Genomic DNA, 15,759 nt, shown 5'->3' on the forward strand with positions numbered 1-15,759 from the left:
TAAAACATGCGTATGGCGTGATGCAATTAGTATTTTCTTTGTCCATAAAAACGCACCCCTTTTTCTCAGTCGTGCGTCCAAGAGTGAAAAAAACGATTTTGAAAATCTGCTGACTCGTGAAACTGAGTGTAATATTTTTCTTGGTAAATTTGAAAGACCTCAGATATTTAGTAAAGTTATTGTTGTTTTACACATGCTCTGACTAAACTTTGCATTAAAACTGGTTTCATTTTTGCGTAAACAAAGAGATTTTACACAGGACATATATGTATTGATAACATTGGACACCATTAAGGGATGTCTCATAGGATGCCAGTTTGTTATTTTATACTTGTCAACTTTACGTGTGTTTTATACGGTTTTTGATCAATTTTGTATGTTTTTTTTTTTTCATTTTTTGTGAGAGCAACACCGTCTTTCCCATTTTGGCTCTAATTCGGATCGTCGCAATCACAGGTAGCAGAAAACAACGTCATCGTAGATTGATAATATTGTCGCAGTGTTCTACATCGTCCGACATGCTTTGAGTAAATGGGTGCTACAACTGTGTTTGTACGGTCTTTTTTTCTTAAATCGTCTAATAAGCGCAAATGCAGTCATTAATAAGGTTGATGTTGACAGGTATGTTATTTTGACTATTTTACTTAACCCTTATTTTGATGATTATGCAGTTTACATCCATGTCACTATCTGCCAATTATGTTGCCGTTCTTTGATATCCACACCCTTTAGGGTGGATGTGCTTTTTGTAACTGAGATTTCATTAATATAACTAGGCTCAGGGGAGGGCTTTTTAAAAGTTTTCTGTAGTCTTTTCCTGTTCTTCTTACAAGTTCGAAATGCGTTGATGTCTTCTCTCTTTATTTTATAGTGTCTACTATAGACTGATCGGTATTTCCAATCATTAGAACAATAAATATGGCCTTGGGTGAAACGTATTGTTAAAAACCCAACCAATGAAATCTGGCCTCATTGGCAGATCATTTTAATGATTATGTTTGGTTATTTTTTAACCAACCATGAGATTTATAAACTAAAAAAAATATTCAAATTGTTTTACTCGTGAAAATAAAATTAAAGTCTGGACTTCACAATTTAAATTATGCAATCCTAATTAATTTTTTTACTAGGAAATATATAAAAGCATTTAAAAAAAAAAAAGTTTTTCCCCTGAAATGAAATGATCAGCATTTATATAGCGCTTTTCAAGTCAATGACTTCCCAAAGCGCTTTACAGTGTGCTTCACATTTCCCAATATCGGCCTTGCAGCCATGTAAGGCGCTAACCTGCTTATTGGGGGTATTAGGGGTTCAGTGTCTTACCCAACGACACTTCGACATGTAACACGGACAAGCCGGGATTCGGACGGTGATCTCTTAATCCCAAGACGAGCGCTCTACCTCCTGAGCTAAAAAACAAGAAAAAGAATAAGCGAAATTATCTGTAAGGGAGGGAGATAATGCGATTAAATCGTAATCTTCCAGTTAAGGTGATAAAATTGAGATCTATTTTTGTCCATATCACCCAGGCAGTCATCTCTAACTATATGGCTTTACCACATTGTGCATTTTCATATGCGACACCATGTTAGCCTCAACACAGAACCTCCTCCCACAAACGGGGCAAGCGAAGGGTTTTTCTCCTGTGTGTATCCGCACATGCGTGAGCATCAGGGACTCTTCGGAGAAAGCTTTTCCGCAAAAGCGGCAGGTCCACTTTTGCGCCGACGCGTGCGTTTTCATGTGCCATTCCAAGATCGGCCTCTGCTTAAATCCCTTGTCGCAAACGGGACATTTGAAAGTCTCTTCTCTGTGCGTGTGCAAGTGGTCGCTGAATTTTTTCGCGCAGGAGAAATTTTTACCGCACACTCGGCAGACGAGAGGCTTGGGCACGGTGTGCGTTTCCATGTGAGCGATCAAGACGATATGGGAAGTAAACCTCTTGCCGCAAACGGAGCAGCTCAGGTTTTCTCCCCTGTGCTTCCTCATGTGTTCAGCCAGGTGGCATTTCTGAAAGAAGCCGTGACCGCAAACGGAGCAGGTGAAGGTTTTGTCGTTGATGCGGGGGTTCTCCTCCAGCGCCGACCAATCGAGAGATTTGTCGTCTTCCTCGCTTTTGACGAGGGTGTCGGTCAGCAACAGGTTGTTTATACTTGAATCTTGAACCTCTTCTTTTATACTTGGGGGCCCTTGGTGCTTTGAACTGGAGCTCCCTTCAAATTCTTCTGTAGGTTACAAGCAACAACAGTGGGAAGTCGTCACAATCTTGTTGTGGAATGTGGATAATATCTAATGATAAGTACCGTATTTTCCACACTATAAGGCGCACCTAAAAGCCTTTATTTTTTTCAAAAGCTGACCATGCGCCTTATAATGCAGTGCGCCTTATATATGGATCAATATTAAGTCGCAAAATCTTGAAACTAAGGCAAGCAGCCGCCGACTCGATTTTCCCCCGAAGGCGAAGTCGTCCTCGGTGTATGCTGGTATTTATATACTGGCGTTTCATTTCCGAACCAATGTGACAATCATCATTTGAATCAGTCACTATTGGCTAAAGTTATTCGGAGGTAAAGGGGGCGTCTCCTTTTTATCATTTACAAGCTCGCATAGGCTAAAGGGGCGAAACAAAGCCTGCTATTGTCCGAAAAAGATGAATGTGAATCACACGTTGGGTTGCACTACGGCATAGAGAAAACATTTTTTACTATTCTGTATTTGTAAATATTTTACTCTCCTGGATTTACTACACTCACGGTTGTAAGAAGACCATGGTTACGTATCATTATTGAACGTGATGGCTGCAAGAGAACTTAGGTGAGCTTTGCGGCTTTATATTTTCCCGGTATCTTGTTTTAGAACGATCTTGATGTTTCTGTGATGAGTCTATTTTTAAACTAAATTCAATTCAAAGTGTTTATTGTCATGTGCACAGTAAAGAACCCCGTTTCCCTGCACAATAAAATTCTTACTCTGCTGTCCACACAATTGCCAGCAAAAAATAAAATGGAAACTGAGAAATGTTTGGCATTTCTTAAATCCCAAGACTTTAACCTTCCGAATTATATTTGGAACGATGCATTTGAGTGATTGGTGACATCGTACGGACACTGTTTCCGTATATGTCTGAGACACGTATTTGCTTCTTTGCAAGCTTTCGGAATGTTAAGGGGGTAATAAGTTTGACTGAACTATTTGACTGTTTTGTCGACGTTCCCATTGTAGCGCCTTATAATCCGGTGCGCCTTATGTATGGAAAATATAGGACCAAAAACTATTTTTTGGGGGTGCGCCCTGTAACCCGGTGCGCCTTATAGTGCGGAAAATACGGTATGTAGGCATCTGGTGAAGGTCGTGGGATGACGTTGTTGCAAGAGGTCACAAGCTGACATGCTGAGGCGACCTTCACGAGATATCCTAACTTTATTTGAGAACACTATAAGAGCCAATGTTGAACGTGTCCCAGATTTAATAAAGGTGTTCCCTTTTTGCCATATCTCCTCTCTGCGTATTTTTTGAGGATACGCCCAACGACGATCTCCCCAAAATCTCGAGTATTGAAGTTACAGTTCTATCGGTATAGTACAAGTTACATATACAGCCCCGTGTCGTAATGTTGGTGGTTCGGCTCTTGAAATGGAGATACAGCGAGGGAAGTTAAGGAAGAGTCTTTACGTGAATACATCACAGGTAAGCAAAAATTGGCGCAGGGTGCTTCCCGTGTTTTCATTCGGTAACGTTTCACTTGAGGTCAGATTTGTAAGGTATCCTTTTGTTTATCCAGTTTTATGCTAAGTACAGTACTAAATAACGAGCTTAACTTCCCAAATGCACAATAATGAACAACAATAACCCCATTACCGTTCCTGTAAATTTCGCTCAAAATCCTAATCCAAGACGTACCCAAAGTCAACTGAATGCTGTTCTTGAAACATTTGGAGATATAGATACTTTTAGTCTCTTTTAAAAAGGTAACACTCTCAAGTTTAGTCCCAAACTAAAACAATCACTGCAAGCGCTACTAACATTGAGTAATCTGAGTTAGAACACACAGAAATAGAAGGTTTTTATTCTCGCCTGAATTGTTTTTGATATTAAAAGCCTGCAAATGAGTGTAGCATGGGCATCTTAGCTGGTAAACAACTGGGACAATAGCTTGATGCCTTGCCTGGACCCAAGTCAAATTTGATTACAACCTGAAAAACTAAACATTGTATTTTACACATTTTTTCCAAGGGTAAATTTAGGCATTGCCAAAAGTGGCCATCTTTAAAAGACCAATTTACAACACTAAAACCTTTTCAATTGTGTATTTTACTTTGGCCAATTTTTTAGACATTGTGAAAGAGTTGTTAACGTTTGAATTCTCTTTCCAGGTCTCTAAAGTGCAAACTTGCGCCAAAAAAAATCGTGCTTAAAAATCAATCGCCAGTGGCGTTACGCTCACTTATTTCAGGGTCTAATTTGAATAAAATAGGGAAATCTTCATATTGATTTATTCAGAATTTTATTGGCTAACCAAAGTGTAAATAATCTTTTGAATCGGTCACTATTAGCTAAAGTTATTTAGGGATAAAGGAGGCTGTCTTTTTAAGCAATGCAAAAAGAAACAAAAAAATATTTTCTATGAATTCAAATAAAACTAGCTGAGTACTTCCACTTTGTTTTTTATGCTCTCAATCACAGCCAAGCTTAATTGATGAACTAGTGTTATGATAAGAGCTCATTTATAATAATAATAATAATAATTTCCTTGTATTGTCATTCTGTGTAACAATGTACACAGAACGAAATGTCGATTGCACCTGACCCGTTGTAGCGAGCCGATGCAGCCGCAGCCAACAGAGGGCGCCGCCGACCACTTTTTAAGTCTTAGGAATGACCAGTCTCCACCTGAACGTACCTCTCTAAAACAAGTTAATTACACATTTTACGTTATCCCTTAATCACACGCACGGTTTTCCATCGCGGACACTGGCATGTCGGGACACGTTAGCTGAGCTGTGCCTCTCCAGCTGCAGCTCTCTCCTGCTTCAGTGGCTCCGCCCCCGGACGCTTATCCAATCAGAAGGCAAAAGGTGGGTAGCAAGAGGATAGGAGGGGAGGGAAGGAGTTTTTTAAAGTTTATTTCATGAGAGCAAACAGTGAGTGGGGAACAAGGAAACAAGAGCGAGAGACTTAATAATCGGCTGGAGAAATGAAAAAAAAAATGCCAATACCGATATCCGTTAAGCCGACAAGTGGGCAGACCTCTATATCAAGACTCACCTTCAGAGTCTGTACCACTCTTCAAAATTGCTTCGATGTCATCACTGTCAGACAGCGGAGCAAAGAAGGGTTCGCCTTGGGCTGCTCCACTATGGTCTTCTTCGGTGTCCATCGTGTGTTGCAAACGACACAATTGGTCAGTATTCATGGGGACACCTGCCACCTCCTCTCCAATTGTGAGGGGCCGTGGATGCTGCAAAGTGACAATGCCCTCCTGCGGCTGAGGAGCAGGTTGTTGGACTTGGTGATGCGGTTGAGAATCTGTAGGACAAAAGAGACACGTGTTCAGTTTATATCAAGGTGATCATTGCACTTCTGTGTTTTTGGTCTTCATCAATCTCATATTAAAGGTAAGCGTAAGATCCTGGCATTTCTTAATCTTGTTTTTTCCTCTACAAAGTCTTTATTACATGTTTGCCCTGGAATGTTATGTTTTATCTCATTACACAATGTTTCACAATGCTGATATATCAATTACAATAAAGACATTTCAATTCAAGCAATCAAGCTTAAATAGTTTTTTTTTGCTACTTTAGTTTCCAAACGGTGTACAGAGACCCCTCACTACTTTTTACCTCATTTATTGCTGGTTTACACCTTCACGGATTTTGAATTTCATGTATTTTGTCTTTTTTGTCATTGATACCAAAGTACAGTGGAATCTCGGTTCTCGACCATAATCCGTTCCAGAACCCTGTTCGAAAACCGATTTGTTCGATCACCGAAATCATTTTTCCCATTAAAAATAATGTAAATCGTTTTAATCCGTTCCAACACCATGAATGTTTACCTTGAATGTTTAACGTAAACATAAAGCTAACCCAGGCTAATCGTACGTTCGCGTTATCGTAATCTTCCGTACGAAAGATTACGCTAACGTGTAAAAAAAAAAAATCAGGTCGTTTACAAGTCATTTAGCACCCAGGTCTCCACAACAAGTGGTGAGCGGTTCATTGGAAAGGGGGCTCCGTTCCAACACCCTCAATGTTGGGCTCCGTTCCAACACCCTGACTAAACTTAAAGCTAATCCAGGCTAATCGTTTGTTCGCGTTATCGTAGTCTTATGAACAGGATTTCTTACCTTTGTGGTGGTCATCAGAAGGCGCTCGCACACCTCCTTCATATTTCGCTATTATTTCTTTCCTAAATGCAATAGTTGTACGCACTACTTTTCTTTTTTCACCTGTAGCAACTTTGGTGCTTGCACTGACTTTCTTCGGAGGCATAATAAGGGGCTAAAACACCCGTACGCCGCTCAGCATCGCACCCTAGCGTACGCACTCACGCATTACCGGCGTTCGAACTCCGATTTTTTGACCGAACAGCGAAGCAAGATTTTTTGACCGAACAGCGAAGCAAGAATTTCTTGAAACGATTTGTTCGAACTGAGAGGCGTTCGAAAACCGAGGTTTCACTGTATTGTGTTCTGCAGACAGCAGGGACTGATTAGGGAGGGCGCTCTTTGAGGGTGTGACTCTGTGTGTGCGACTGTGATAGGCTGGTGTATTATGTCAATCAAACAGCAGCTTCTGTTGTAAACAAAATGGGTTGCATGGTGACCACTGGCTTTTAGCGGCTAGTTACACTGGAAGGAATTCATCAATTAAATCAGAGTCAAAGGAAAGTCAGAAGAGCGCAACGAAATTGTTATCACCAGCAGGTGCTTGGTGAGATTATTACAGGGTTCCAGAAGCGACTCGGAAAATTGCAAGAGCAATGGCGTTGGTATAACCTACTGCTAACGACTAGGCTAACAAAACAACTCTTCGAAGCCACCGCTGCGGACCCTCTATCTTGCCATCACCAGGTCCATTAGTCATAAAACTAATGACATGGATCTACGAAGTGGGAAAGCGCTATATTGAGGACGGTTGTTTTATTCATCGCATGTGACTCAAATAGAGGACAACCGATGCCAGCTTTCTAAATTGCTTTCTTACACTGAAATGAGAAGACCTACAATTTTGTTATAATTTTGCAGTTTGCTGTGTTTTATGGAAAAGTGGCTCACGTCTAGCATCGTGGATGCTAATGTGGAGCTACCCGGCTTCAGCGCTGTGAGGGCAGACAGAGACACAAAAGCCTGCTGGAAGCGGAGAGGAGGCGGACTTGCTATCTACGTGGACACGAGGTGGTGTAACCCTGGGCACAAAGATTTCCATCTGCTGCAGGGACATCGAACTTTTGGCCTAGCGTGTGACGTCATCCACTATGCTGTTGCTAAACTACAAACACACCACCCCGAGGCCATCCTGTTACTCTGTTAATAATCAACACAAAGATGCTGCTAGAAGTGTGAATTTCCCTACGAGGATGAATAAAGTATCCATCTACTTTTGTTTAATTACAATAAAACCAATTATTCAACTGCAATTGTGTGTTGAGTGTATTATTTGTAGATCTATAAGTCATTTTGTTATGGTCGAATACCGAGTCGATAATTACGTCATTTTGAGGAAAGTTTAACCCCTTGGGTGGGGGATTTATGAAGGTGCTACGCCATTTCGCTTTTTTTCCACTTTTCGCGGGTGGTTCTGATGCCTATTGTGTGCAAAAACTGAGGGGTCTCTGTCTATAAAACCTTTACAGGATTCCTGCAGCTAAAGGCAAGTTAAATTCAATACTGTTTATGACTTTTAAGGACTTTAAAAATCAAATTTAAGAACAAGGGGACAAAAAAGATACAATTGAAACAAACAGTTAAAACACATGCGTCTGCTTTAAAAGGACCGACTGAAACTACGTCCCAGTTTGGATGGTTCCGTTATTGTGGTCACTTGAATTATTAAGAGACAATTCATAGATGTTACTAAATATTTTAAGTTCAAGCATGTATAAATCTTAAATTTTTCACATTTTTAGGACTTTAGAAAATTGGATTTAAAACATTTTAATGCCAATTAAAAGGGAGCCAATCCAACCCCAATTAAGGCCTTATTTTCTTTTAGAATAACGAATTTGGAGCCTTTTAAGACTTTTCAAGGATCCACAGGAACCCTGCTTGAATCTTTATAGTTATCTAAGCAACAAAACGCTTCAAATGAACTAAATTCACCTAAATGGTGACATTTTAAACGCACCTTGGCCGTGCATAGCCATCTGCGTCTTGCAAACAGCTCCCAGTTGAATTCGGAGTTGCTCGCTCTCCTTCATCGCTCGACAAAGTTGCTCCTCATACGATGCAACGGTTCTTTCAAACAGTCCGAAGATTTCATCGGCAGCCGCAGCCATTCGATCCCTTATTAAATCTTTCAACATTCTGACGGTTTGAATTTACACTAAAGTCCAAAATCGGCTTCGTTGTAGACATGCACAAATATAAATGGAGATGAAGAACTTGTTCTTCGTTGGGTTACTCCAGGAGTCAATCGGCGATCATGTCAAACGACTGCCACCTAGAGGCAATGTATATAAAACGGCTAAACTAATAAAGTAGTAAAAATCAAATGAACATTTTAAAGCAAGTCATGTTTATTTGTATAGCCCTTAATCCAGGGTTGGGTAGGGTTACTTTAACTTGATTACTTTCAATTACTTTTGGATTACTCTAATACCAAATATGCTAATAAAAGACAAAAGAAACTAAATATGAATACAATTATGACTCACAACACGTGGTTCTCCTTTGATCTCCGGCAAAACGAACATAACATTCCCGGCTCCTCAGAGTTATATTTCCGAAGTGTCCTTGGGCAAGACAGTGAATCTCTAATGCCCCCGATGAGCAGGTAGTTGACGCTGCTATGGGTTAATTAGTGTGTGTGTAAAAGGGAAAGTGTGAAGCACATTGTAAAGCGCTTTGGGTGGTCTTCATTGACTTGAAAAGCGCTATATAAATGCAGATACAATATGATGATGACTAATTAACATGTAAACTGGCATGGTGACTAGCTTAGTAGGGTGCTCGGGAAGTCAAAGATGCGACAAACTGTCTTCAAAATGCATTATTTCGGGAACTAATTGGAATATGCCAATGACATGTACAATATATAGATTCTATGCAAAAATGTGTACTATTTTCTCACTTTTTGTGTTTTAGAATTTAGGTACACCTTTAAAGGTCCTGCTGTTTTCGCTATGTGACAATGGTGCTACGATATTCCCAAGTACTGGTCCTCCATTTTGACTTTTCTGATAAATCTGTTAAGGTTTGGGAAATTTGTCATCAAAGCCTTCGTCTTCAGTTTCAATAATGAGGTTAGGTGAATGAGGCTGTGGTCGCTTTTCTTCTTCAAGGTCGGGTTGCTGATCTGCCGGCTCAGAAATTGAGCTCAGCTGGAAACAACCAAGCCCGAACCACAAGACATGAATCACAAGCAAACATGGGGAGTAAGTAGTGCGTTATGTTGGCAAAGAATAACATCTTAAAAGTCAGAAATATTACTTGCCCTCATGTAGGTTTTAGATCAGGGGATGGTGTCATAATAGTCTGTGGTTTGCAATAATCTGTGGTCTGTGCAGCTCTTTGAGACTCTTTGTGATTAATGGCTATAAAAATAAACATGACTTGACATCCAATATATAGTTCCCAACGTTTTTGAGCCACACTATTTTTTCAAAAAAAACATTTTGAAGCACTGTCCATAAAAAAATAATAATAATAATAATAATCCTGGCATTGTTTTTCTTTTAAAGCTTAAATTATCTTGTTGCTTAAGTTGACATTGAATTACAAAAGAAAACAGTAAAACCTTTACTACCACAATAAACAATAAATTAGAAGCGTATTTCAGAATTTTAATAAACATTCAAGTTCACACACATAGAGCTGTATCTTACACATTCACAGTAAATTTGAAATAACATTTTTAATCCGGAGTGTAATTAAGTCCAGTGTGTGATCTCTTGTGTTTAATCATATTCACCTTTCGCGTAAACCTCTGACCACAAGTGGAGCAGCTGAAAGGTTTCTCTCCGCTGTGTGTTCTCATATGCAGCACCATAATAGATTTGAGGTAAAATCTCTTGCCACAAACCGAACAACTGAAAGACTTTTCTTCCTTGTGTGCGCGCATGTGTATATTTAAGTTGCTCTTATAAGAAAAAGTTTTTCCGCACATGGAACACGGGAACGACTTCTCTCCGGTGTGCATCGTCATGTGTGCGATCAACGCCACTTTCTGAATGAAGCCTTCGCCGCACATCGAGCAACTGAAGGGCTTTTCCGCATTGTGAGTTTGCATGTGCGCGTTCAGACTACTCTGGTAAGAGTAGCTCTTAGCGCACACTGAGCACGCAAAGGATTTCTTCCCTGTGTGTGTGGCGGCATGCGCTATCAGCGCCACTTTTCGAACAAATTTGGCGTTGCAAACGGAGCAAGCGAAGGGTTTTTCTCCGGTGTGTGTCTGTGTGTGACGGGTCAAGCTGCACTTGTAGGCGTAGGTCTTGCCACAGACCGAGCATCTAAAGCGTCTTTTGCCTGTCTCTTTCTCTGAGGGTTTGTCGTCATCCGTGTCACTGGTATCTTCTATAACGTTGCCATGCAACAGGGGAAGTCCTCTGTAACGGTCTCCGATCGAACTGTCAGACGATTTGCGCACTTTATCTTTGTTGTCTTCGCCTTCCACCACCACAACTGTCAATGGAAATTCATCCTCTTCCTCTTTGACGTTAGGGAGCCGTCCATCCTTTTTGATATCATTAACATGAAGGGGCTCTTTTCCTTGACCGTCAATCTGATTGCGGGTATCTGCAAGACACAGACGAATCAACTTAAAAAAATAAAGGCACACTAATCTCATCTCATTAGCCGTACCGCTTATCCTCATTAGGGTCGCGGGGGGGGCTGGAGCCCATCCCAGCCATCTCCGGGCAGTGGGCAGGGGACACCCTGAACTGGTTGCCAGCCAATCGCAGGGCACACAGGGACAGACAACTCATTCATTCATTAACACCAAAGGGACAATTTGGACCGGCCAATTCACCTGAAATGCATGTTTTTGGAACGTGGGAGGAAACCGGAGTGCCCGGAGGAAACCCACGCAAGCACGGGGAGAACATGCAAACTCCGCACAGGAAGTCTGGAGCTGGATTTGAACCCACGACAGGTTCCCATGACATGAACTGTGCCGCACAAGCGCTAACCACTGCGCCGCTAATATTTTATGGAAACATTTGAGATACTTAATATATTTAGTCTTAATTAATTTACTTTCTGATCATTCATGTAATTGAGTACGTATTTTTTGTCTTCATATATCCATTCATTTAGCTGTTTATTCAGTCTCTACATTGTTTCGAATTCCTTTTTTCAGGGGTGTTTTTAGTTTGCAGTTAAAATGTAAATGGTCTGCATTTATACAGCGTTTTCAAGTCAATGAAGACCTCCGAAAGCGCTTTACAATGTGCTTCACACTTTCCCTTTTACACACTAACTAACCGATAGCAGCATCAGCCATACAAGACAACTACCTGCTATCGGGGGCATTAGGGATTCAGGGTCTTGCCCAAGGACACTTCGAAATATAACACGGAGGAGCTGAGAATCGAGCCTGCGACCTCTTGATCCCAAGACGAGCGCTTTACCTCCTGAACTACTGCCGTCAAAAGGTTTTGAGTGTTTTAGGCAAATTTTTGGTAATTTTTGCGGAGAATGCCTTGGCATTGTTTGGCAGGTTGGTTTAGCAATGGTACAAATGGCAAGCAGCCAAAATGGGGGAACTGGTACAAATAACAAACAGAGAGCTAACAGGGGCTAAAGTAGCTGGGACACGGCAGGCTAGGCAGCCGCTAAAAAAGGCTAACAGGGACCGATCGGCAGGAAAACAGGAGGCTGGTCGACCAAAAGCATGCAGTAGGTAGCCAGGATAACAGGAAGCAAACGACAACAAAAAACTTCCATGCCAACAAACACGAACCGAGCCGTAAAAATACCAAATGATTACGGCAGGCTTGCTGGAAGCATAAATAAATGAAAAACTATATGTGTATGGATATGTCTCATGCCACTGAACATTTTAAGGAGTTGGAAGTCCAAAAGTAACCGTAAATGGCTGGGTTAACATACTTTAAGTTCACGTCCAAATAATGTATACTGACATGCGTCGTGCGAGGTTTTGGGAGAAACTGCTATTGTCAAAAAATTGGCATGTATCGAAAAAAAAATTATCAACACTTTTTGACTAATACAAAGCTCAAATAGGCCTTCTTAAATATTCATCTAGAAATTTTATGTATATACAGTTGTGTTATTTTTCTCTATGAACAGTTTTAGGATTTGTAATGTCCTAAGGGGCAGGGGGAGGAATAAATAAATGGAAAACGATATGAGTATGGATAGGTCTCATGCCACTGAAAATTTTGAGGGGGGTGGAAGTCTAAAATAATTCATTAATTACCGATTTATCACACTTTGAGTTCACGTCTAAATAATGTACACTGATATACATGTGTCACCGAAACAAATGCATGCAACGAGGGTTAATAAAGAAAAACAATTAAAATCCAAAGGATATAAAAACTTTTATTGAAATAATTAATTTAAAGGGTGTAAAAGGAGTAGGAAAACGTGTGATTCAAGTATGCAATGTAACAGTAAATATTACGTTTTCGAAGAAACACGAGGGTCGATGTTATTTTCAGTTCTTACCCAGAAAACTGAGAATTATCAACGCATTGTAATCCATGCATTAGCATTTTAAGATCGCTCTATGAAAAATCTCCATTTGTTTGCAGATGTTTGGAGAAATTAACAGGAAACACGAATATAAAAACGTAGAGAATGAAAAGTGGGAAGCTGGTAGTGAATGACATATTACCTTCGATACGGAACACAATTCGGGTCTTGGAAACCGCTTCTGCATTTCTTTGTTTTACGTCATTCTCTTCTTTCTTTGGACAAAGTTCTTCCTCTTCCTTCTCGTCCAACTTTCCCCACATTCCTCCCAAGAATTTACGATAAAATGCTGGAGACGCTAATGATGCACTGTTGTTTGGAGAACGCATCAAATGACTAATGTCGTCTGACTGGTGACGTCATAGTTATTCACAACGACTGTAGTTCAATGACATTTGTTTCCCTAATAAAATACTTTGGATGATAATATCACCGATATAATGAAGGACATGGAAATATATATTTATTTTAAACTCTTTTGCCCATCAAAAAATAAAATAAAATACCTATTCACTGCTACGCACGCGTACATGATGGGCTGCGTTTGGGTATCTACGGCACGCCTTTGGGGTCAAAACAAATGAAACAGTAAACAATAAGGTGCACATACAGTAAATAATTGCAATGATAAACTGTGATGACACATGTTTCCTAATTTTAGGGGGAGGTGTACATTTTAATTGTTTTGAGTTTTTTAGGAATTCTCAGACAACCTGTGTTTTTCTTGCATTACTTTTAAAACTCTGGTACCCCATTCATTTGTTAGGCATGGGCATGTGCGACTGTCTTTCTCTTTTGGCACTTTTTGGGCTTCTGCGCTTGCCGTACCTTCAGCTATATCACCTCGTGCTGAAGATGAATGTAGTCGTGCACAGACGCCCTGACTTGTTTGTATTGTTTACTGAATGCAGGCAATAAACCGAGTGACTGTGAACCCTTGTGTCCCGCATGATTGAGGGTCGTTACAGGGGCTCAAGACCCACTTTTTTAATATGGCTTTTAATTCATCATATCATTTCTATTTTTGATCTGTTTAACTTGTAGGGCAGCACGGCGGCACAGTGGTTAGCGCGTGTGCGGCACAGTTCTGAGGTCATGAGATCAAACCTACCTGTGTGGAGTTTGCATGTTCATCCCGTGCTTGCGTGGGTTCACTCCCACATTCCGGAAAAATGCATGTCAGGTTGATTGGCCGGTCCAAATTGTCCCTAGGTGCGAATAAGCGAGTGAGTTGTCTGTCACTAGGGCTGGCAACCAGTCCAGGGTGCCCACTGCCGGAAGATAGCTGGGATGGACTCCTTCACCCCCGCGACCCTACTGAGGATAAGCAGTGCAGATAATGGATGGATGGATGGATGGAACATATGCCATCTGGTGGCAGGGTTAATGACCCAGTAGTTTTTCAAAAATATATTGTATATATTTTTCTTCATTTTCTAGAAAGAGTACTGGTTGTTAATAGCGAATACATTTCATTTTAGAGAATATACTCTCATGCTTTGTGAAGTAAAGGTACATTTATTTGTATAGGTCTTAATAGGTCTCAAAGGGCTGCACAGTCATACATTTGTGGTAATTACAACAGCCCCTGATCTTAAACCTACAGGAGGGCAGGGGAAAAAAACAATTTGGGGTAAACTGAGAAACCTTGAGAAAGTACCACACATGAGGTAAATCCCCCTTACAAGACTGTGAAGCTGCAATGGATGTTGAGTGGGCACTGTTGTAATAGGGTGGTGGGCCGTCAGGGCCTGCAAGGCCTTCTGTGTTGGCCCAAAGTATATCTGAATAATACATCCATCCAATTTCTGCACCGCTTATCCTCACTAGGGTCAGGGGGGTGGTGGAGCCCATCCCAGCTGAGCAAGGCATATCTGAATCATATGATGTTAATTATATTTTTTCCCACAAATATTTACAAATTGTCTGTCAGCTTCCGTTCACTGCTTTCCCCCCGGTTGCATTGCTTCCAAATGTGTGCTTTCATATTTAAAGGGACAATGTGTAATATTTAGTGCTTCCTAGTGAAACAAAAAAAAAATCATTCTGTTTAAAAAATATTGATTTGAATATTAGGCAAAATTACAGGAACTATCATACCAATGTTAATTTTTATTTAAAAAAATCATAGGTTGGGAAATTTGTATTTATTTTACATGTTGAAATCCCCACCTAGGAGTCGCCCCGATGTTTGTTTGGCATCTTGCTGCTACACCGTACTCTTGGTAGTGGTTTTCCATCGCATTACACAATACTGTGACATCCAATAGTCAAATATTACACACTGGGGCTTTGAGCATTAAACCAATCACATTTCAACCCTTACTTGTTGCCAGGGTCAGAAACCGCCGGTAGAATCTGTTCAGCATAGTAAGTGAAATCTTGGAGAAGATAGAATGATAGATTCTGTGCATTTGTTGAGGAAAATTGGGCTATATTTTTAAATAATATTGCAACTCTATTAGGTTATTATTAATGCTTTTGATGCTGTATGTGTCACTGCTGTGGCTGCAGTAAATGTATTACCCGCTGTGAAATAGTTTGAGGGTAGGAATGATTGGGCCTACTGAAGGCCTGGATGTGAAATCCACGGCCCACCACAATTAACAATGTGGAGTTATCTGGCTAGATTTTCAAGCTAGCCAACTCGGTTTTTTTGCTTTCTTCTGGCTATTTAGTAGGTTTTGTTTTTTTTACTGTTTTAGCCGGATATCAGGTTCCCTTTGAGTTTTTACCTGTTTACCTTCTAGCTAACTATCAAGCTACCTTTTGAAATTTTAGAAATTTGTATCAAACTGGGAGCCTTTAGCACTAATTAGCAACAAAGAGTAGCTCCCGTCTTGAAAAGTTTTGGAGGAATAAAATCTTATTAACAA

The 15,759-nt window shown here is 40.5% G+C and overlaps 2 protein-coding genes across 3 annotated transcripts; both read right to left on the reverse strand.

Annotated features, from left to right (window-relative positions):
* Positions 1 to 360: 360 nt before the first annotated feature.
* LOC148366178 (uncharacterized) lies at positions 361 to 8,624 on the reverse strand. Of its 2 annotated transcripts, XM_088336621.1 has the most exons (4): positions 8,349 to 8,624; positions 5,269 to 5,529; positions 4,957 to 5,055; positions 361 to 2,225 (listed from the first exon to the last, which is right to left on the reverse strand). In XM_088336621.1, the coding sequence occupies exons 1-4, from the start codon at positions 8,524 to 8,526 to the stop codon at positions 1,540 to 1,542; spliced, it is 1,224 nt and encodes a 407-aa protein (XP_088192747.1). In that variant the 5' UTR covers positions 8,527 to 8,624; the 3' UTR covers positions 361 to 1,539. The 2 variants fall into 2 exon arrangements, with proteins under 2 accessions (XP_088192747.1, XP_088192749.1); XM_088336623.1 differs by lacking the exon at positions 4,957 to 5,055.
* A 1,390-nt stretch (positions 8,625 to 10,014) lies between these two features.
* On the reverse strand, positions 10,015 to 13,341 carry LOC148366179 (uncharacterized). The gene is made up of 2 exons (XM_088336630.1): positions 13,026 to 13,341; positions 10,015 to 10,957 (listed from the first exon to the last, which is right to left on the reverse strand). The coding sequence occupies exons 1-2, from the start codon at positions 13,210 to 13,212 to the stop codon at positions 10,077 to 10,079; spliced, it is 1,068 nt and encodes a 355-aa protein (XP_088192756.1). The 5' UTR covers positions 13,213 to 13,341; the 3' UTR covers positions 10,015 to 10,076.
* Positions 13,342 to 15,759: the final 2,418 nt, after the last annotated feature.

The sequence above is a fragment of the Urocampus carinirostris genome, chromosome 5 (assembly GCF_059441175.1).
Source record: "Urocampus carinirostris isolate Australia breed hairy pipefish chromosome 5, RoL_Ucar_1.0, whole genome shotgun sequence".
NCBI lineage: Eukaryota > Metazoa > Chordata > Actinopteri > Syngnathiformes > Syngnathidae > Urocampus > Urocampus carinirostris.

Coding starts and splice junctions, on each gene's coding strand:
- LOC148366178 (XM_088336621.1), bottom strand. CDS start 8,526: ATGTTGAAAGATTTAATAAGGGATCGAATGGCTGCGGCTGCCGATGAA. Junction 5,530..8,348: donor GATGGCTATGCACGGCCAAG/GTGCGTTTAAAA, acceptor TTTGTCCTACAG/ATTCTCAACCGCATCACCAA. Junction 2,226..4,956: donor AGTGTCCGCGATGGAAAACC/GTGCGTGTGATT, acceptor TGTAACCTACAG/AAGAATTTGAAGGGAGCTCC.
- LOC148366179 (XM_088336630.1), bottom strand. CDS start 13,212: ATGCGTTCTCCAAACAACAGTGCATCATTAGCGTCTCCAGCATTTTAT. Junction 10,958..13,025: donor AATTGTGTTCCGTATCGAAG/GTAATATGTCAT, acceptor TGTGTCTTGCAG/ATACCCGCAATCAGATTGAC.